The sequence below is a fragment of the Thunnus maccoyii genome, chromosome 13 (genome assembly GCF_910596095.1).
Source record: "Thunnus maccoyii chromosome 13, fThuMac1.1, whole genome shotgun sequence".
NCBI classification, from domain to species: domain Eukaryota; kingdom Metazoa; phylum Chordata; class Actinopteri; order Scombriformes; family Scombridae; genus Thunnus; species Thunnus maccoyii.
In genome coordinates this window covers 18,107,848-18,129,304 of record NC_056545.1, presented here as the reverse complement: position 1 = coordinate 18,129,304, position 21,457 = coordinate 18,107,848, and the positions used below count along the sequence as shown (strand labels likewise).

The window sequence follows — 21,457 nt, the reverse complement described above, 5'->3', positions numbered from 1 at the left end:
TCCTTTTGTTTGCTTCCTCCTGATCCCATACAGCCAGTCTCTTCCTTCCGTCTCCCCATCCTCCTCGCGTTATCCGTCATCAGCTGGCGTTTTGCCAATCAGTGATGCATATCAGCTAGCTTTTACCGTTAATGAAATACATCGCTTTTTCTCTTTCTCTACGCCGCTGAATAAAAGCCTCCTTTTTTTAACAGCACTCCTCAGTTGTGTATGTTTTGTAATGTCATCATTTACTCTTCCTCTCTTGGCGCTCTACTTTGGGAATTTCTTCATACATACTTGACCTATGACTAATGAGCATGTTTATGTTCATATCAACCAGCCAGTTGATCTGTGTCAACTCAGGTAATGGAGCACCAGTGAAAGCATTCAATGTCAAAGATTTTATTTTCTTTGATTTAAAGAAATATATCATTTAATTTACTATTTACATGTGCAATTCTCATCTTTAAAACGTCAACATCTGGAAGTCCTCACATATAAGATGTTGACGGCAATAATTGAAGCATGTATACCTGGCCTGGAAACACCGCCCATGACTGCCCTTGACTGGTTAATGAGGAGGAAATACTGTAAACAGCCTTGCTAATCAACTCCTGGAGGAGCTCTGGGAGGACTAATGAAGCTTTGGGAATGTAGATTGCAGGTTGTCACTAGAATGGTGATGTAGCGACACATGTACACACAGCAGTGAGAGATCATAGATGATTACTAACCTGGGGGTCAGGGCCTTCACGAGGGGTTGCAAGATAATCAACAGGGCAGGAAGGCAGAAAAAACGTTTTCTTTTTTTATGATTTTCCTCCAATCTTTGTTTTTTTCTTGTAAATTACAGTATAATTTGACCTTTTCAGGGCTAAAAAACTATTCAAAGTAAGAAAAATCACTCTTTAGGTGAACTGCACCTTCACTGTCTCAAGCACTAGGTGATGTACATTAGTTGTTACTGTCATGAAAACCCTTCAATAACAAAGAAATTGCTGAGACCTTACACTTCGGCACTGCATGTTACTGTAATAATAAGCAAACAAAGAAACTTCTTAGACCTTGTGTCTGTGTTAATTCATAGTATCAATGACATGAAATGAGGTCAAACAAGAAAACACAACATGATCTGCCGTTACCTGCTACCTGCATACAGCACCTCAAAAAACAGACATTATTACATACTTGAGAGAAAAGCAATGACTTAACCATTTTTGTTTCATTCTGACACCAGGCAATTGTTAAAAACAAATAGTTTAAGCAATCAAAGGGACTTCAGGGCTTAATAAAATGAAATGACTGAAATAAACAGGATGTAAGCCTAAATTGGCCAGTTAATTGACCCAATTATGTACATACTGTATACAGTATGTTAACGCCTTGAGTAATTTTGATCTGTTTTGCTAAGCCCTGTATTTAAACATTTTTTAAGTTAGTAAGGAATAAATCTAGTCTGTATTTTCAAAACTAGATTAACTAGAAATTTTGGATTTTTCTATAGTACATATAGTACACCAGCACTTCTTACCTGCCTAAAATATATCTGTACATTCACTTTCCATTTTCTTGATTGTCACTTGACAGTCTGTCAAGCCTCAAGTGACAAAGCACTGATGTGGCTTTTCATGAAATTAAAGACAATGGAAAGAAAAAAAAATATACAAAAGTCGATTCTCACTACATATAATGTATTCACAGCAATATTGGTACAATGCAGCAAACAGCTGTCAGGAGCCCATGAAAACAGGAGCTCTGTGTGTCCCTGCATGTTTGTATATGCATGGTGGGGTAGAATCCTTTGGTCACCATAACAATCCTCACCAATGGCAAAGCTGCTTCCCTTGAACAGACGAGGCTCCCTGCAGTGTACTATTCTTATCCTGAGCGCCTGAGGGACTTGGCACCGATATAAGACAATGCAGACCAAAAGGAGCTCTTGATATCTAAATTTTCACGACAGCTAGCCATCACAAGTTGCGCTTTAGTTAACACTGCATGGCTTAATCACCTTCTCGTGGCTGCTTACATGCAGCTTTACATTAGATAGTTTATCACCATCACAAACAGAAGGTGGAGAAGTGCAGTATTGATTGGAGATTGTGAGATAAGCAGGATATACGTGTATGCAGTGTGTGAAAGTGTGTATCCACTAGTCATTTGATGGATTACAGCTGCAATGATTGGTGCGCTTATGTGTGAGGGTGCATGGTATTTTCCTCTGTTTGTGCTCAAGTGTCTCTGTGTCAACATGTGTGTCAGACTGTGAATGCGTGTGCAGGATAAGTGCACTGCTCCAGGTTAACAGAAGGAAGATTGAGAGCAGCAGCAGCGAGACCCGGAGGTTACAGACCATTTTGCAGCCCAGTGAACTTTGTGATTCAGACATAACAAAGCCCTAGCCGACTGCAGAAACACAGATATGTGATTATAAGACAGAGAAAGAGACAGCAATTTAGATATAGCAAATTCTGGAATTATGATTTTCTGATAATTATACTTAAAATTAAGTACATTTATTTTTGATGATTCATCTAATTCTGTGTTTTCAGGTCTGAGTGTGAGCGAGGAGCCTCCTCTTTACAGAGTGACCACAAACCCTCCGTCGACAGATCACCAGAGAGGGGTGCCATGTCGCAGCAACAGCCTCCAGCCGCCCTCCACCCCTGCCCTGCCCCGACGCTACCTGCCTCCCCAGCCAAGAAGCTCCCCTGGAGGTCAGCAGACGCTTGTGTAGAAGATCAGAGCATGATTTGTTGATATGAAGTTTTTTTTTTCTTGGTTTGACTATAGAAATGATTTTTCAAAATATAAGGTTTTAAAGGACCACTGTGTAGGATTTAGTGGCACCTAGTGGTGAGGTTGCAGGTTGCAACCAACTGAATACCCCCCATGCCCCTTTCAAGTGTGTAGGAGAACCCACAAAACCCATGAAAAACACAAAAGGCCCTCTCTAGAGCCAGTGTTTGGTTTGTCCGTTCTGGGCTACTGTAGAAACACGGTGGTGCAACATAGCAGGCTCCATGGAAGAGGACCCGCTCCCGCCTTATTTTTTTTCCCACCCTCAAAGACCCACCCTACTCTGCCTCTGATTGGCTAGTGCTCATTGCCTTCGTTGGTTAGGTTGGTTATGTTTAGGCATGAGGATTGAGATGATTAGGGTAAAAATATCAGGGTCAGAGCCAATCAGAGGCAGAGTAGCAGCAGGTCTTTGCACAATGCGGGTGGGAAAAAAAAAATGGCGCCCTCTCTATGTTGATACGAAGGGCTCATTCTAAAGTAACAAAAAGACGATGATTCTTATTTTCATGGGATTATACAGTAATTAAAACATACTTATAAATATTATATTCCATTTCTGCCAGGTCCGTTCCGCTAGATGCCACTAAATTCTACATACTGCACCTTCATGCAAATGTGAGCTGTGTGCATGTGAGAGAGAGATGCATTTTTCCACCAGCAACAGATTGTGTTCTATTGTCACATGCTGTATGTGGTTAACACTTCGTTAACTGGCAAATCCTACATGATGTCCTGCATGATGTATTCTGTGGTCTAGCAGAAGAATATTCAGCTTTCTAAAATATCAATAGTAAACAGCAGCTTTTGTTGTCAGTACCATAGAATCAAAGAGCATCTGTATAGACATACAATTTTGCACAAATATTGAGTATTACAGCATGTTAGAAACGGCATACAGTACAGTATATCTCTGGAAAAAATGCAGTGCAGTCATAAATTCCTCAACAGTGTAGCACCAAATTAAACAGAAGCTCCTTCTCTCTGCTGTCGTTCAGAGTCAGAATGTTGTTCAAAATGTTGGAAACCATCAGCTTAACAACACTTCACATTTACAAAATCACTCACAGACTGAAATGTGTTGGAGATATCCAAGGGTGGAATTACCTTTTAAGTGTGCATTTCACCCATGTAGTGTACTCTTGTTCATGATGACAGCATTTTCTCATGTCCTAGAAACCATTATGCACATTATGCTTGCACATTAAAATACCAGGATGAAAGAGCTTCTCAATTTAAAAAAAAAAAAAGTATTATATTGTTAACATATATTTGTCACCTGTCCTGGTTAACGGTGCCAATACGCTCTATTCAGAAGAGAAGAAGAAGCACCCTGGCAAGGATGCTTTTCACACACAGTTCTTTTTCACACCTCAAAATGAACACCATAAGCCCTGTAGTATCACACTTTAAACTTTCATTGATATTGGTGTTCTCAACTAATTCCTGGTAAGAGTATTTTCCAACATAGTTGTGACAGCGTTCCTTTAAAAGCAGACTTTATACCCTAACTTCAGGTACAAGTTCAAGACCGTCTTGCTGCTATTTTTTTGTTTGTTTGTTTGTTTGTTTGTTTGTAACAGCACAGTGTGGCAGTGTGTGTTTGTATGTGTGTGTCACTCAGGGGTTCACTCAGCAATAATGAGTCACTCTGAGAGCCACATTTGCATGACCACACCAACATATCCACAGTGAACACACACACACACACACACACACAGTGCCTCTGCAGGCCTGAAGTATCTCTCCAGGGTTATATGGGGATTTGTTCAGGATCAGAGGCTTCTCTCACATTACAGGTCTAATTAGTTTCTTTCCAAGGCCTCTCTCCTTTTCTCCTTTCTGCTCCACAACAGACTCCCCGCTAACCTCCTGAAACCTACTTCTATATTCACTAGCATCTGTTTTTTTTTTTCCTCCACCTTTTTTCCACTATTCGGAGCTCCTGGGTAACACATCTCGCATTGATTGTTTCAAATCCAGCTACATTTCTTACACCCACACACCTCACTAGCTCTGCGACAGATTTCATGTGACACACGAGAAGACGCGTGAGCACAGAAACATTAAAAAATGATTCGGGAGTTCTGAGTTTGGCTGCAAAGTGTGTAATGTCACAGAGAGCAGGGAGGTGATCTCTCAAAGTATTCTCTGCTTCTCTTTGACCCAGAGTCCCATGAGACGTAGTTATACTACAGTACACAGCAGGAGGGAGACAGCTGGAGATGAAAGCAGAGGAGGAGGGTAACAGAGAAACTGAAAAAAAATACAGGAGAGGAGAAAAATCAACAAAGAAACGGAAAAGAGAAAAAAGGGGAGAGACTGTGGCGTCAACATGGAGGGATGGTTGGATTGATGCTTGTGTGTGTGAGGATTGACATAATGATATATAATAAAGGGCTTAGATAGATTTTAACACATTACTGCAACATTTACTTTACACTTGATTGGTTGTATCCTTGTCAATTGACAGTTGGCAGGAAGGAGTTTCAGAGGAGTTCAGAGGTCACACGTTCCCTCCCATCCTCCCCAAAGAGGCTGGCGGTGGTTCCTCCCAAACCTCAGTCCCCAGGTGAGTCTTTTCCCTCGTTACTTAGTAGTTGTCACAACAAAAGGGCTTTTTCACATCAGACATTTTGACTTGTGATGGCACAGGTGTTACTTATAACACAAGTAGTAGCTTGCATCCATTCTCTGGTGCTGGCTGTGTGGTAATTTATGACCTACTGTAGCCTTGTACCCTTTAAATTCATAATGCTTACTGTAGTACTCTCTTCCATGTTGTGCTTTGATGCATACAGTTTGGAGTTTTATTCCACATACAGTACCATGCAGTGGTGAAACAATCTTCTCAGCTCATACGAGATAGCAGAGGGCCTCCCCATCTTTCCACACTGAGTTGACACACGTCTCCTCAGGCTACACCTGTGTCTTTGCTCACTATTTCGAGTGTTGCTGTTACTGATCACCCTTCTCTTTACTGTATCTTGCTTGCTCTTTTCTGGACCTTGTTTCCTCCCACACGGTCGCAAAACACGAACATTTTTTCCTCTTTCTAGTTTCTAGTCAGCACTCAAGCATTTTCTCCTTCTTTACTGGGATTTACAGATATTGACAGTATCTAGTGTTGCTCCTACTCGAAGTTGCTCTGGTCAGTGTGCTGGCAAAATATCAGCGTGTTGAAATGGAGCTGTAATTTTTACCTCACAAGCACCCGGACTTCACCACCTTTAATAACACTCTAGTCTTTGCACCCCACAAGGTCTGCCATCACCTTTTCTCATTGTTTCTCGCATCATTATTCTACCACCATCACCCCCTCTACCACCATCTGCATGCTGCCATCACACTCAGCCATATAAACTCATTTGGTATTCACTATTTTCTCTCTAACCTTTCAGGTAGAACCTAGAGTTGTCTCAGTGTGTGTCTGTGTGTGTGTGTGTGTGCCCGAAAAAGACGTAATTTACATACTAATACTTCTAGAAGTCGTTTTCAAAGACAGTGAATTCTAATGTGCCTTTAAGGCAAAGACACTGATGAAGATATACGGGTAATATTGAAACATTTTGTAGAAGCAGCACAGCATGGGTTATTAAATGCCATGAAAAAAACATTTCTGCCTTTTTATGTTAAGTTCTTACATTTTTTCTGTTCTCTTTCTCTCTGTGCAGAGAGGAATCCCCCCATTTCAGGTTTTATTTGCACACATGCACTTGCGAGTGTATGTGTGCAAATTTCAATTTAGACCTTTAGCGCCTCTCTTTTCTCTAAATTGGTCATACATGTCTATCACCATTACAATCATTCAGCGCCTTCAGGTACCTTCCCCCTCCTCCTTTCTGAAAATGAGGAGAGAACTCCACTCACACCACCTCCCTCTAACCCATCTTTCACTCATTACCTGGGACCCTGCACCCCAAGCCCGGCCTCGCGTTGTCATGGAGACCACTCCCCATGCTTCAGTAGGCCTGAATGATATGGTTTAGGCAGGTGATGTGGAGCTGCGGTGATTTACTATGTGTATGTAGACATTCAGGCTGGTTTTTCAAGCTGTGTGAACGTACAGACGGTAAATCTTAAAAGAATTCCGTCTATTTGAGAGATCCTGTGTATCTCCACAGGTTAGTATGTGTTCACACTGCGTGAAGGTGACTCAAACAGAGGTTAATCGCCCTGCTTGTATGTCAACTGCAGCTTTAATGGTTGCTCATGCCAAGGGAAAAAAATGCTTTCACATGTTTGTGTTTGTCTGGCCTTTAAATTAGCTCCATCATTAATGGATCGATCCTTTACTTAAATGTGCCCTAATGTTTTTACACAAACACAATATATTATAACAGTGTCCACATATTATTGCATGCTGCAGCTCAATCATTTCTTGGTACTGGTCACATTCATCATGAGATTAGATGGTCAAACATAAGGAACACCAGACTGGGTATTACCCCAAGGCTTCCTCTGTAGAAAAGATTCAATTAACTTACTATCATTTATCATGTGAACACAGTCATTAGCAATAGGTCAGGTCAAATCTCCTCTGATTTAATACTCATCAATTTCATTATTATGGATATATGTGTCCCAGTTAGATTTAAGAATTAGTATATGACTAATTAATGATATATTGAAGATATATTGCACTATATTGTATGATGTATTGTATGATATTTTTAACTTATTATACCTATTTACATTTGCAATTTAATGTTTTTCTTAGAGCAAACACATCCTCATGCAGACTCATTTCTATCTGTTAATTTAATATCCTATGTTTGTTTTTCCTCTCCCCACAGTCCAGTCTGGGCAGCGGCCTGCAGCAGCCGTGCGAGGGTCAGCTCCCCCGGGGTCCCCTCGCCGCGCGGCCCCCCAGAGGCTGCAGCAGGAACAGCAGGAGAGCCTGCAGAGAGAGAAAGAGGAGGCTCAACAGAAAGAGAGAGAGAGGCAAGCGGAGGAGAGAAAAAAAGAGGAGCAAAGGGAAGAGGTGAGCTGTTAAGAAAATCCGTGGCACCGCTTGGAGTCTGTGCCGCTGTTTTCGATTTTATGCTATTCTGCTCTGCTCTTTGTCACTTAGGTTGAGAGGCTGCAGGGACGCTGTGAGCAGCAGGAAAGGCAGCTGAGAGCTCTAAGAGAAGAGCTGAGGAAGACATCCTTGGGTCTGGAAGCCTTCATAATCACCACACAGCATTACTGCCTCAAGGTAGCCAGCTGGAATAAAGCAGTGCATACCCAATAAAATTGTCTTACACTAAAATAATAATGCACCTGCTCTGCAGAGGTGAAGTGTTATTTTGTGCAAAGTCTATCTTTTCATTAATTAACTGAGGATTTTCTAGATAGACAACAGTGCCTCAACGTTTCCATTTACTGAATTTCACACACACACATGAACCCAGGAGCACATACAGTATTTAACGCCATGAGGTGAGATTCACAGCATGGTCAATGAGCAGCATGTTGAGCAAGAGCGGTCGCGACTGTGGGAAGTGTCCTTTTGAGTTCAGTGTGTCAGTGAGCTGGTTTCATGCACGTTGATGGAATGAGCCTCTGAGGTGCTATAACTGTAACTGCCAGACCGCCAAGGGGACTGTCTGACTATTTTATGGTCACTGTCTGAGTGCGGGCTTATTTGAGTAGGTTTGAGCTCCCTCTGCTGTCATCAGTCAGACGCAACAGCAACAATATAACCAGTGTACCACAGCATGCAAGTATGTGCTTTGAGTTGTCCACATTTATTTTTATCAGTAAGTAACATCTAGTGTTTTGCTTAAGTAGCTCATGCAGGTTAATTCAGTTTAACCAGCATATCAGCATCTGTCTGTACAGTATGTCTCCAGATATCATAATCCTCTGGAGAGCTGCTGGTATGACTGTTGACTCCTTACATAATCCAGCAGTCCAGTTGCTGTTTGACCATCCATACCCTCAGTATTAATTGTAAAAGTGTTACTTTGAACCTGTGCTAGCTACATCAAAATGTTGTTTGTTCCCAATTTACAGAATAAAACTACAGAAGAGAATGAAAGGAAATTGTCCTTGGAATTGCAAAAGATCAGAGAGGAAACGGGTGAGTGAGAGATTTTATAGGATTCTATTTGTGTGACAATAATTGAACAAAATCTTTCAAGAATCAGACAGAAAAAAGAAAGTAAGTAAAAATAAATTGAAACCCAAATCATTTTGTTCAATTGTTGTTTGTTCAGCCATCATTCATTTATTATATATGGTATGCTTGTCTGTGACAAGTCAAAACGTCCTCTGTGAAAAACACTGATTTGTTTTGAAAAGGTCCACAAGACTGATCATTCAGCTTTATTTTTAAGAGATTAATACATCATACTCTGAATGAAAAAGTGATGAATGACATGTCATTGACTCCCAAATGGAAGTTTTGTTTTTAGATTTTTTTTTATCTAGCTAGAATGAAAGTGAATTAAACCTGACCCCAGTATGGATAGTCATGAATATACAGTAAAACTTCAAATATTCTGCACTCGCAAACTTATAGCTTCCAACTCAATGCGATGGGAGAGACTCCATCGCGAAAAGACGGCGCTGGAGGTGGCATTTGAGCGAGAGCTGCAAGAACTGCAGCTGCAGCAGGAGGCGGAGCTGGCCGCTGTGGAGGAGGGGCTTAGGAAGTGTCACTCAGCAGAAGCAGAACACCTGAAGGCGGAGCATCGGTCAGAGATGGAGGAGCTGAGGACTCAGCAACAGGAACAGGTGACTGTTTCATGTTAACTTCGATGAGATTTAATCTTTCACATTGAATCTGATCAGTCATTAGATAACCTTGCTCTCTGTGTGTGTTTGTGTGTGTGTGTGTGTGTGTGTGTGTGTGTGTGTGTTGGTGTGTTAGGTGGAGGAGATGACAGTCCACCACCAGGCAGCCATTCAGGAGCTCAGAGACATGCATAACATCACCATGGCAACACTGCATGAGGAGCACGCCCGTACCATGAGAGGTATGATTGTATATCTCAACATAATATGACACCCAGCACTGCTAGACACAACATCGACTCTCTTTCTTATTGTGTGTCTGAATCTGTCTGTAGACTTAAGGAAAGCTCATGAGCAACAGAAGATGCTTCTAGAGGAGGATTTTGAGAAACTCAGGCTTTCTCTACAGGTATGATTCCATTAAGAAAATACTTAAAGATCTCATCCAGACATATTTTAAGACATACAAATAAATAATAAGTTGTGTCTGATATGGTTTTTCCACAAACAAGTTCAATCACCTGGTTTGAAATTCTTAAAAATGCATCTACTCTTTCTCCTTCATTAAAAATCCAGAATCTTTGAATATGCAAATATTTTCAATTTCAACAGTTTAACTGCTGAACACATAATCTCTCTTTCTTCACTGTAAAGTTCATTGTCAGTGTTTGTGCACTGGAGGCTTCAAGTTTCCACATCACACTTGTGTAAGTTGCATACTGGACCAGAATTGGCTCCAAACTAGTTGTGATGTCACAAATCATGCTTGTAGGTTATACCCCTTTAACTTAGATTTTGAGTGAGCACAAATAAGCTTTCCCCTTTCATCAGATGAATGTGAAAAGAGCATTTAAGTGTCAAGCTCTGCACATACGTCATTCTGCCCAGTGAAGCTCTAACAGCCAATTCAAGTAGCAAGAAGAAAAACACATTTTTGAGGGGAGAAGGAATTTAACATTTTTTAGTTTTTTAGTCCACACACACTAATCTGTACTGAGGTGATGTATGATATTGTGTTTCTGTGTGTGGATACTTGTTCAGGATCAAGTGGATACTCTCACATTTCAAAACCAGAGTCTGAGGGATAAAGCCAAACGCTTTGAAGAGGCTTTGAGGAGGAGCACGGACGAACAGATAGTTGTGAGTTTACCTATAACCTAATACAAAGAAACCGCACAGTAGACCTACATAAATGCATGTATCTCCCAAGTAGCACTGTAAATAATGTAGATATCTGAATATACAGTATTTATAATATATGTTCCAAATGGGAATTGTCCTATCTAAAGTGCTACACCCCATCTATTTCTGTCTACCTTTCTTTTGTCTTGTTCACACACGTCTGTAATAGGACGCTTTAGCGCCATACCAGCACATTGAGCAGGATCTGAAGAGCTTGAAAGAGGTCGTGGAAATGAAGAACCAGCAGATACACCAGCAAGAGAAGAAGATCTCTGACCTGGAGAAAGTGGTAGGCTCAAATAGACCGTCTCCAGCACCACCACTGTTACACAAGCACACACACACACACACGCATACTGGTCTAGATACACACTGTCAGTATGTCTGGTGAATGAAAGATTGCGCTGTGGTTGTGTTCTACTTTTGAGCAGGCCCAAAAGAATGTGTTCCTCGAAGAGAAGGTCCAGGTTCTGCAGCAGCAGAATGAAGATCTGAAGGCTCGTATTGATATGAACCTAGTCCTATCCAGGTGAGACATGTTGTCATCATTATAAGGCATCATCATTATCATTAATGCTGTTATCTTTATCATTTTATTCCCTGCTTTATGCTAACATTAGCTGTCTCTGCACTGGTGTCCCCTGCAGGCAACTGTCAGAGGAGAACGCCAACCTCCAGGAGTCTGTCGAGAAGGAGAGCACTGAGAAGAAGCGGCTGAGTCGCAACAACGAGGAGCTGCTGTGGCGCCTCCAGACCAGCCCCCTCATGTCTCCCTCCTCCTCCCCACTGCACCGCTCCTTCTCTGCCTCCCCCGTCCCCTCGTCCCCACTCTTCTCCTCCTCACCTGTGGCAGGCTGCGACTCCCCCACTCACTGCTACGGCTGTCCCCAGCAGGCGCAATACTCCTCCCCCTCCCACAGAGCCGCCACCAATCAAAATCTCTCCCCGGGGCCAGCCACGCCCACTCACAGGGCAGCAAGCAATCACAATTACTCCCCCGGCCCAGCCACACCCACACACAGAGCGTCCCCCAATCGCTGTAACTCACCCGCTTGTTTCAGCTCTTTACAGAGATAAACTCACATCTCTTTCTTTCTTTTTCTTTTCATTTTCTGGTTCATTCTCTCTAATTTCCTTCATTCCCTCTTCCCTTTTTGAATGTAAATGGCATTATTGTACATGTTGGAGAAGGACTGTGGTCTCCAGTCATTACAGGACAAACTGACAGACAGTGAAGTCAAAGCATCAAAGACGCTTGAACTTATTTCTCAAGCCTCTACAGCAGGTGGTGTTCATCATGTGAAACACAACGTTGTACACACAGATACATGATGGGAAAATGAAGGTAGATGACTGCAGCTCAGTTTTTTGTATTAATACAGTCTTGAAATGTATATATTGTATGATAATGGCACAGATAGTGTCAAATTGTAGTTAAACCTCCCCTGCATGGACAGTCATGAGTCCCGCACAGATAGAAACAAACACACAGAAAGTACGGCAGCACTCGCTCGTCACCAGAACACAATTCTCTGGTGAGTTAAAAACACGGTCATGTCCTCGATAAAATAAGCTATACTTTCTCTCCCACTGGGAGTAGTTTCTTTTAAAAGATGAGTTATAATTCTGAGTCGTGACCTGAATCGTCTTTCAACGGTTTTGTTTTTCATTTGGACAAAAAAAAAAATCCCAAACAAAGCGCCTTATACTTAGTCCCACCGTCTCACCAGCAGAGAACGACCAACTTTTTTTTTCATATTAGACTTTGCATTAATAATTGGTTTGTAAATCAGAGGGATTCATGTTTCTTAGCATCTTCAAGGTATATTTAACATTTTGTAATCAGTTCAATGCTGAAAGTTTTTTCTTGTGTGGGACAAGCCTACCGGGAACCCCAGCCATTTTATCTGCAAAACACAGAGGACTTCATGTTGAAAGTCTTTTGAAAACCTTGCCAGGTCTTCCTACAGTACAGCGTCTCGCCACACAAGCTACTCTTCACTTGCGGGATCCCTCAGGTCAACTTGCAAAAACAACGTCTGCCATTTTGTATTTTTACCTCAGTGGGAATGTGCAGTCTATTGTGTCTGTGGCTCAACAGCAGCAGCAACAACAACAACAACAACAACAACAACAACAAAACACAGCTACCAGGGAGCTCAAAGCTTAAGGGGGAAACCTAGCACAGGACTTGCTGTTTTTTAAACGTTGTTGTGGATTTCTTTTAAATGTGATGTTATTTAATTTATTTATTACATGTATTTTGCTACGTAAGCAAGCATGTGCCGTGAAAGTCTTCCAGTCTTAATGTGAAAGTTATTATTGCTGTGATTTGTCTCTTTATTATGCTTGAGGTATGAAGGAAATGAATGATGAACTTTGAAAATATCACCTATGGGACACAAGTGGAATATGTGATGTACCCCAGGAGAAAGGACTGTGGATGTTTTTGACTTGTCCTGATACATAGGTGGTGTTCAGCGTGACTGTCTTATCACATGATTTGGGTCTATAAGCTATGTAGGTTAAAAAAAACACAGGTTAACCCTTTGTTTACCTCTTTGTGATGTACTAGATTAGTGTAGCCCTTTCTGAACCCATATTAACCTCTTCATAGAACAAAAATATAGCATACACAGAGGCTTCCTTCTGATGCTTCTGGTTTGTTTATCTGAACAACACTTTTTATTGATTTTTATGTTCTAAACTTTTGCAAATTACACTGAATTCTCGGTGTGTAAAAATGAATCATTCAGGGAATTATTTTTTAAATTTAGATTAGAATTTTCTTTTGTATAGGTTCTCTACAGGACATAATACACTTTCAAGATATTTCCCAAGATAATTTTTCCACTATAGAGAAACCAACTTTTGGTATATAAAAAGAAGAATTATTTTATAACAGTGTGTCATAGCTGCCTCCTGTACTGTACTCTACTGACAAACTTACCCTCAGGGTCCTAATCGTTCATCTGGAGCTGCTTTGACCAAGTCGACTACTATACAGTCAGTGATTTACTCGCACACGTGTGGCGTCCTTTACAAAAACAAAGTTAAAGTTGTTCAGTGTACACATGAAAACGAGACGCTGTAAATAAATAGAGAGAACGGAGGAGGGTAATGAAGGCTGTGTTGGCTGTTGTCGGTTACAGCAACATTGCTGTTGGAGGCATGAGATAGGATTAGTGACTAATGTAATATTGTTAAGTAGATGCATGGGGGTGGGGGTGGGGGGGGGGGGGGGGTTGGGAGTGTCAGTTCCTCGCAGGTGCCCAGGTCACTTGTTCTGTTAAGTTGCAGGTTGAGTAAATGTAAACTTTTACCAGCATGTAAAGGATGACATTTCCGGGTTGCCAGTTTTTCCAGTAATAAACTTTTAAGTAGATGTTAAAATTGCTATACCAGCACTTTTGATGGTTGTGAAAAGTTTAAAAAAAAAAAAAAAAAAAAAAAAAAAAAAAAGAATCTTTTCACGGATCCTCAAGATTTTTTTGTATGATGCGAACACAGGGTTAAATGCTCTTAAACAAAAGAATGTCAAGTACAGCATATGATTTGAGAAATGTATCTCAATTCTCAACAATTTTATACCACACTGATGATTTTGAGAATGTCTGTGGGTAACGATCAATTGTAAGAACATACCAGTCAGAAAGTTACTGTGTTTTCACAAGTGTTTAGGATGACAGTTCACCTATATGTCATTGAATGATTCTGCAGGTTCCTTCTAAAGGTCACTTCAGGTGCAAAAAAAAAAATAGTCTACAAGAATGCAACAAAAACTATTGTTTACAAATGACAGCTAAATTAATATTTCACCTTTGAATGGACTATGATTTCTAAACTACAAACTGGTATTGCAATGACCCTTCAATGTGTCCTGTGGACATCTGTGTCTCACTATGCGCTGAATGTCAAAAATGTAATGATTTTATACAAGTCAATCATGTGATTTTGTTAAATATAGACGGACCTCTTGTCTGAACAGTATGTAGCAGCCATTTAATATGTAGCACTTGGTTGAGCCTCCCCACAAGAGATATGAGTGATTTAACTAATTCATTAATTCATTAGCGATTGAAACATCCATGTTGATATTAAAACGCTGTCATAGCAAATGTTTCCATGGCTTTCAGCACTAGAATTTGAATTTGTGGAGGTAAGCTATACAATTACCCCTTGTGGATTTGGTCCAGAGACAATGTTTACTGAATTTGTTCGTTCTGGCACTGATTGTATGTTTGAATGTAAATACATTTACAACATGAGTTGTGTCTTAGTGCACCAACAAAGTAATAGAAGCATGTTTTCTCTGTCTTTGCTGTTTCTCGCTCTCCTTCTCTCTTCTTTCTCTCCTCTTCTGCATTGTGATGGTCAAAATGTAAGTGTAGCGTATAGGAGGCCTAGAAGTTGAGGAATGAGATAGTTCAACATGTAATGTACACACAGTATGTTGATGCTCTCATTTGTACTTTTTGAGGAGAACACAGTACCTATTAAAAATATTCAAGAGAAGTTATGTGATGCACACGTTTCATTTCAGGATAAGTCCTGCCCTACATTCACGTATAGAAGCCACATGTATTCAAGATACAGTGTTGTCTTACTTAACAGCTGATCACAAGTTTGGTGATATTGATCTTCTTGACATCAGATATCCTATGCTCAAACTTTCCATCTTTCTCCTGTAAGGACACTTTGACCTTCAAGACTGAAAACATAAAATATCATTTATATAACCTTTTACTTTTGTTATTTTTTCAAATGCTTTCATTTTCATTCTTATATTTTTAAAAACCTTTATAAATCTCATTAGACCAAAGATCTTTCGTCTGGCACTTGGCACGCACATCTCAAAAATGTGATGAAATAGATAAATAACCTGAAGCCCTGAGGGTTTTGAAGAATGCTGTAAGGTGAAAACATTAAACTGGCCACACTATTAGAGTATGAGTCAAGACAGCTGGGAGCAGACAATATGGAAACCATATGACTGAGAATAAAACTTCAACACAGTTCAGCTTTACACATTTTACATTTAATATATCAAAACATGCAACTGATCAACATTACATCATAAAATATCAACAATAAAACTCTATTCATTATGTCATTTAAAAATATATATATGATAGCAGTCTCCTAAATCTTTTAAAGACATGTAAACTATTCTGACTACTGTGAATTTCATCCAGATCACATTGGTTAGCAGTTCTGGCCCAATCACAGCTTGACTATATAAACCATAGACTATGATCGATCTATAAAAATATCGACCATACAGCAATAGCATTATCTTGCATCCTGATAATCCTCAACCACATCAATTTTTTTAAAAATTTTCTTTAAACCCAGCAAACTGAACTGATGTCTCACTTCCGCATGAAGTGAGACAGGACATCCATGGGCAGGGGGAAGATGATTGTGGAGTTCTTCTCTGCTGCGATGGTGTTGAGAGTCTGCAGGTAGCGAAGCTGCAGGGCTGACGGAGACTCTGCTATCACGAGGGATGCCTCCTTCAGGGCACGAGATGCGTTCATCTCACCTTCTGCTGCAATCACCTATTGGCAGATAAATAAAGGGAGATTAGCCCAGCACACAATAACCAGCCTAAAAGTAAACACCTGGAAATTTGTCCCAAAATGATGCATTTTTCTTTCTGTGTGTGCGTATTATGTTTTACAGTAAATCTTCTTATAACACTATATGTATCCTGACCTTGGCTCTGGCCTCTCGTGTAGCCTCTGCTTCAGCAGCCATGGCTCTCTGCAGCTGAACTGGCAGCTTCACATCTTTAATTTCCACACGCTCAACCTTGATACCCCAGGCGTCTGTGGCTTCATCCAGGTTTGTCTGGAAAAGATGAGAAGAAGAGTTTACACCTGTAGCTAACCATGCAATATATTATTCATTATATCAGTCCATGTGGTGCATTTGGAGACAAATATTATATCATTATCATTATACAAAAGACATAGGGTATCCACACACTAAATAAAGCTAGAAACATCAAGGACACCAAGACATACATCCATGTAGCTCATCTTGGCTGGAAATTTTTGTAAGAATACAAATATATATCATTTCATAAGGAAGTCTGCCTAACTTTTAGTGGTAGGTAATCAACTTCTGATTAACAAAAATTAGACATGTAATTGTTTCTTTTCTTTTTGTAGATAAATCCTAAGTCAAGTAACTGCTGAATAGTGTCTATTTAGTGCTGTACATGTGGAAAAACTGTACCACAAAATGTCTTTCACAACTTTTGCTATTATTGTTCTTCACAAACAGCACAGCAACACCTATGAACAAATTACTCCTATATTCAAGGTAGATGTGTGTTTACACTTTGTGAAGTCTCAAAAAGTGTCAAAAGAAATCCCAGTGATGTAAAAGAGGCCTATATGACCAAAATACAATGGATCAGACGATTCAGTCAATAGTAATTATCTAAAAGGCAACCACATCACAATCAAATGTCAAATTGACCATAGTGAAAAATTAGGTACTTTAAGGTTGAATATGCTGTACCTGCATGCTATGGGCGATGCCCTCACGGTCAGACAAGAGCTCAGCCAGGTTCTTGGTCCCCAGGACGTTTCTGAGGGTGGTTTGAGCCAGCAGACGGGTGGCAAAGTCAGCATTAGACACGTTGGCCACTGAGGCGATGGGGTCATTGACCCGGAAGTACACCACTCCATCCACACAAACTGTAACTGAGTCCTTGGTCAGGATCTAGATTAGAAATACATGTGACATATGATAAGTGTGTGTGTGTGCGTGTGTCCACATATTTGAAATGAAATCGTTTCATAATGCTGTAAAAGAGCATTTCGCCCAACAGCTTTGCATTGTTGTTTGTGCCAGGCGTACCTCTTGGGGTGGGATGTCAAAGGAAACTGTTCGCAGATCCACTTTCACAAAGGTATCAGTGCACGGCAAAATAAAGAAAATCCCTTTGGATGAACAGAAGAAAGATCATTTTTTATTGGAAGGAAAAAGAAAAATTTACTTTTTTATTTTTTATTTTTTTTTACAGTTACAAAATTACATCCCCAAATCAGGATATGATATTAATTCATTTTTTTTAAAGTTGGTATAAAAATATGAAAATATATAGATTGTTCATGTTTCTACCTGGTCCTTTAGCCTTCCTGTCTGTGATGCGGCCTAGTCTGAAGATGACTGCACGTTCATATTCCTGAACAATCTGCAAGACCAGACAGCAAGTGTGAATCAGTCAAAATTCACATTCAAATTTTCAATAGAGGACATATAAGGTTACTGCCTCACAAAACACTGAGCTCATCTGTTAAGTTCACTCACCTTCAGACAAAACCAGATGGTGATGGGGAAGAGGCAAATTGTAAAGATGCCAGACAGTATGAATATGAACCAGCCACAACATCCCAAAGACCCTGTCCGTTCAGCTACAGAGAGAGACACAGAGAGACAACAGAGTTTAAAATACTGTGAAGCTCTTAAAACAAACATGAAACAGAGAGCAAACACTCCTTGTCATTACAAAGTATGAGGTGTGAGCAGGTTTGCGTCATTTGAAGGAAGGTGAGAAAAATGTGGCTGAAAATGGAAGCGATTTCCTCTGACTCTTTGTAACTACAACACAAACAAACAAGTCCTTCGGGAAATCTTTATTTAGTAATTAGCACTGTCCTCAAAAACATAATTTATAACTATAATATATCAATGGATTGTACCTCAGTTTTTCATCTTAGATCCAACACTGATAGTTCACACACAGGGAAACTCAGAGTTTACATACAGAGTTACTGTCATACACCCAGTGCAAACAGTAAAATATTTACTCATGCGCTGTGGTAATAAAAGAAGTCATTAAGTGAGGGAAGGGTCTTTGTGTCATCTGCTGTGTCATAGTTTCCAGCTCAGATGAATGTATTTCAGTCTTTATTTCAAAGCAGTTCAATTTCACATTAAATCCCTCATGGTCACGGTATTAGCCTCATGTTTATAGACAGACAAGCTTTCCATGAGACATATTCTTACATATCAAAGGTGCATTTACCTGAGCTCCAGTCTTACACTGTCAGAGGAAGCTAATTACAAAAAGCCTCAGCTTCATGGCCACTTTTTTAAGTTATCATTTCCTTTGTTCTCCTATTATAACAAGCGACACTGTTCTCTTTTTCTAGGTAAAACCACAAAATGCCATTTCCTGTTTTTGAACTAAAGGAAATTTCAGTGTTTGCAAAGCTATAAAGGTGCATGATTGCAAATTACAAAACCTTGCATAACACTTCCACCGCTTCACATGATCTATGACAGTTATCGGGCAAGGTCATGTGTATGCTGGTTAAGAGTTTATTAGGATTGTTTAAATATAATCATAGATATATTATAATGGCATATAACAATGCCGAGGTATGTAAATGTATGTTGACTGGTGAGTAACATATTCACACAAGGATCAATCTGTTTATTGGGCTGGAATAACTTCACTCTACCATTTGAATAAATCCTAATTGGGACAATAAACAAATTATTCCTTCATAATCTGTTCACCCAATTCACGTTTTGTTGATTTGAACTTCCTCGCAAACAAAGACCTATTTGAAAGTGGATGCATGTAAATGATATGTGTACACAGCTATCTGCTGTATATCACATGATCCTGTCCAACAGGTTGCTGATAACAATGACCTGGGAAACAATTATGCTGCAAAAACTCTGATATGAAAACAAGCCCTTATCTACAACCAAATTAAGGAACATTCGCACAAGCCAAACCGTGTAACATGACAGTTCTCCTTGGCCTCCTGACTTCACAGAGCGCGAACACACACACACACACACACACACACACACACACACACACACACACACACACACACACAGACACACAAAAGGAGACACACACAAACACTCATAGTCACATGCTTTTGGGACTCTTTATCTCAGTGACATGTGAGTTCTGTCTCTATGGTGATGGACTTAAACTATGCCCTAGCCTCTGTGGCTGCTTTCCACCTGCACAGGTGAAGCTCCTTTATATACGGCATACATAATACACTCCTGCTCCCATGTCTGATAGCTTGTTGACAATGTCAACATGGAAGCCATGGTTCAGGGAAGAGTAAAGAACTCATTTGTTGATCTTTAAGCCAGTCTGGTGTCAACACCAGACTGGGCTGTATTTTAAATATTAACCAATATTTTAATATTTTATATATTTAACACAGCCAGTTAAATAACATTTTAAAAAGCTCAGTAGAAAATGTTGTTTAGCTTACATATTAGGTCTTCTCTGCTTATTCCTCTTCTCTTCTGGCTCTCTATTTGGTCCTCCATTTCCATGTGCTGGTTGAAACTGAGAGGGGAAGTGTGATATAGAGAGTTTGTTGAAGTGTGCCTAATGAGGAGGGAGTCACCAGCCTTTTAAAGCTGTAACACCAGAGCAAAAGGCAGCTCAGAGAAGGTGTGTAGGTGTGGTTAAGTTGATCATCAACAAAGTAAAATCAGCATGTAATCAACAGGTCACTGGATAATCTCAGTGTTGATATGAAAAAAAATCATGTTTCATGTTCAGTCTGTTGCAATAAAAAATAAAAATAAAAACATATCTTGCATAGTTGCACATAAAAGTAATCTGAAATAGTGGTAATACATAGATTAATACAGGATATTGTTAAATGCATATATTATGAAACCTTATTTTGAAATGTTTAATGTAATGCCGTACTTCCCTTCATTTCACTTCAGAGAATGAGGAACTATTTAAAAGCCTGATGTGGAAATTTTAAAATTAGCTCTTGACTTTGTTAAACTGGATTAACGTTTAAATTTTAATACAATTCTTCTTGTTGTAGAAAACCTAAAACTATGCTCCGTGGTGTCTGCAGAAATTGGTTTAACTTAGTACTTTACAAGACCTTTTAAAAGAACATAGAAAGAGAAAAACCAAAGGAAGAAAAGAAAAAAAACTGTTATGCGTATCCAGCATTTTTTGAATTGGTAGGCTTCTATAATTTGTTGATTTCAATAAACAAAATATACACCTGTAGTATATAGTTTCCTTTTAGAATGATTAGCAAGGTGAAATATTCAACAGAGAAATCATTCTTAACATTACTTACTGTAAAGGTAATTATAGAATTTAAGTTTCAATCAAATTAAAGGTTTAAGCAGTCGGCCGGCTTTGGGATCAAAATGTTTAATTCTTCTGCTGAAGAAACTGACAAACTGTTACAAAATGCTGAACAAAAATCAAAGATGTGCCTTGAAATGAAATGTATCACATTTTAAGACACGTTTTTCATGTGTATAATAAAAAAAAAAGCTCTCTGCATTGCACATGTTCAATTAATAGGTTTGGTTTAGCAGCTAATAGAGTAATAAAAGTATGAATGGAAAAAATGCAAAGTGAAATTTTTCCAAGAAGATCTCATGACTAGGTATTGTAATCTCATGACTAATTGTCTCATGACCTACCACATGTATTGAGCAATATCACTGATGCCATTGATAAGCACCATGTAGTGCAAAGAGGACTGTAAGTGGGTTGGAAGAATTGTATCATATATGCATATACAGTATATTACGGTGTATGATGACCACAGCCAACAGAATAGATTCAATTCCTGTCATTTCTGAGGCTGCAACTAATCAAATTTAACAACTATCCTGTTAATAGAGTCTAATTATGAACCTTGACTTTTAACCTTTTCTTTGTTCATACTGTTCAGGAGGATGTCCCTTTAATTTGCTTTTTTGTTTTTTTTAAACCTAAATACAC

General features: G+C 39.6%; 2 protein-coding genes across 3 annotated transcripts in view; one reads left to right on the top strand and one right to left on the bottom strand.

Annotated features, from left to right (window-relative positions):
* mtus2a (microtubule associated tumor suppressor candidate 2a) overlaps positions 1 to 13,891 on the top strand; it is a 38,648-nt gene extending 24,757 nt beyond the window's left edge. For both annotated transcript variants that reach the window (XM_042432318.1, XM_042432319.1), the window contains 12 exons: positions 2,535 to 2,699; positions 5,255 to 5,353; positions 7,578 to 7,765; positions 7,856 to 7,981; positions 8,782 to 8,848; positions 9,290 to 9,504; positions 9,641 to 9,746; positions 9,840 to 9,913; positions 10,546 to 10,644; positions 10,856 to 10,975; positions 11,115 to 11,215; positions 11,334 to 13,891. In XM_042432318.1, the coding sequence (XP_042288252.1) occupies positions 2,535 to 2,699; positions 5,255 to 5,353; positions 7,578 to 7,765; positions 7,856 to 7,981; positions 8,782 to 8,848; positions 9,290 to 9,504; positions 9,641 to 9,746; positions 9,840 to 9,913; positions 10,546 to 10,644; positions 10,856 to 10,975; positions 11,115 to 11,215; positions 11,334 to 11,763 (1,790 nt within the window). In that variant the 3' untranslated portion in view covers positions 11,764 to 13,891. The remainder of the gene's footprint in view (positions 1 to 2,534; positions 2,700 to 5,254; positions 5,354 to 7,577; positions 7,766 to 7,855; positions 7,982 to 8,781; positions 8,849 to 9,289; positions 9,505 to 9,640; positions 9,747 to 9,839; positions 9,914 to 10,545; positions 10,645 to 10,855; positions 10,976 to 11,114; positions 11,216 to 11,333) is intronic.
* A 2,132-nt stretch (positions 13,892 to 16,023) lies between these two features.
* On the bottom strand, positions 16,024 to 20,105 carry stoml3b (stomatin (EPB72)-like 3b). The gene is made up of 7 exons (XM_042432320.1): positions 19,956 to 20,105; positions 18,013 to 18,116; positions 17,824 to 17,896; positions 17,560 to 17,642; positions 17,218 to 17,421; positions 16,405 to 16,539; positions 16,024 to 16,247 (listed from the first exon to the last, which is right to left on the bottom strand). Exons 1-7 carry the CDS (start codon positions 20,017 to 20,019, stop codon positions 16,059 to 16,061), a joined length of 852 nt encoding a protein of 283 aa, XP_042288254.1. The 5' UTR covers positions 20,020 to 20,105; the 3' UTR covers positions 16,024 to 16,058.
* Positions 20,106 to 21,457: the final 1,352 nt, after the last annotated feature.

Coding starts and splice junctions, on each gene's coding strand:
- stoml3b (XM_042432320.1), bottom strand. CDS start 20,019: ATGGAAATGGAGGACCAAATAGAGAGCCAGAAGAGAAGAGGAATAAGC. Junction 17,643..17,823: donor CAGGAAGGCTAAAGGACCAG/GTAGAAACATGA, acceptor GTTCATCCAAAG/GGATTTTCTTTATTTTGCCG. Junction 16,540..17,217: donor GCATCGCCCATAGCATGCAG/GTACAGCATATT, acceptor CATCTTTTCCAG/ACAAACCTGGATGAAGCCAC.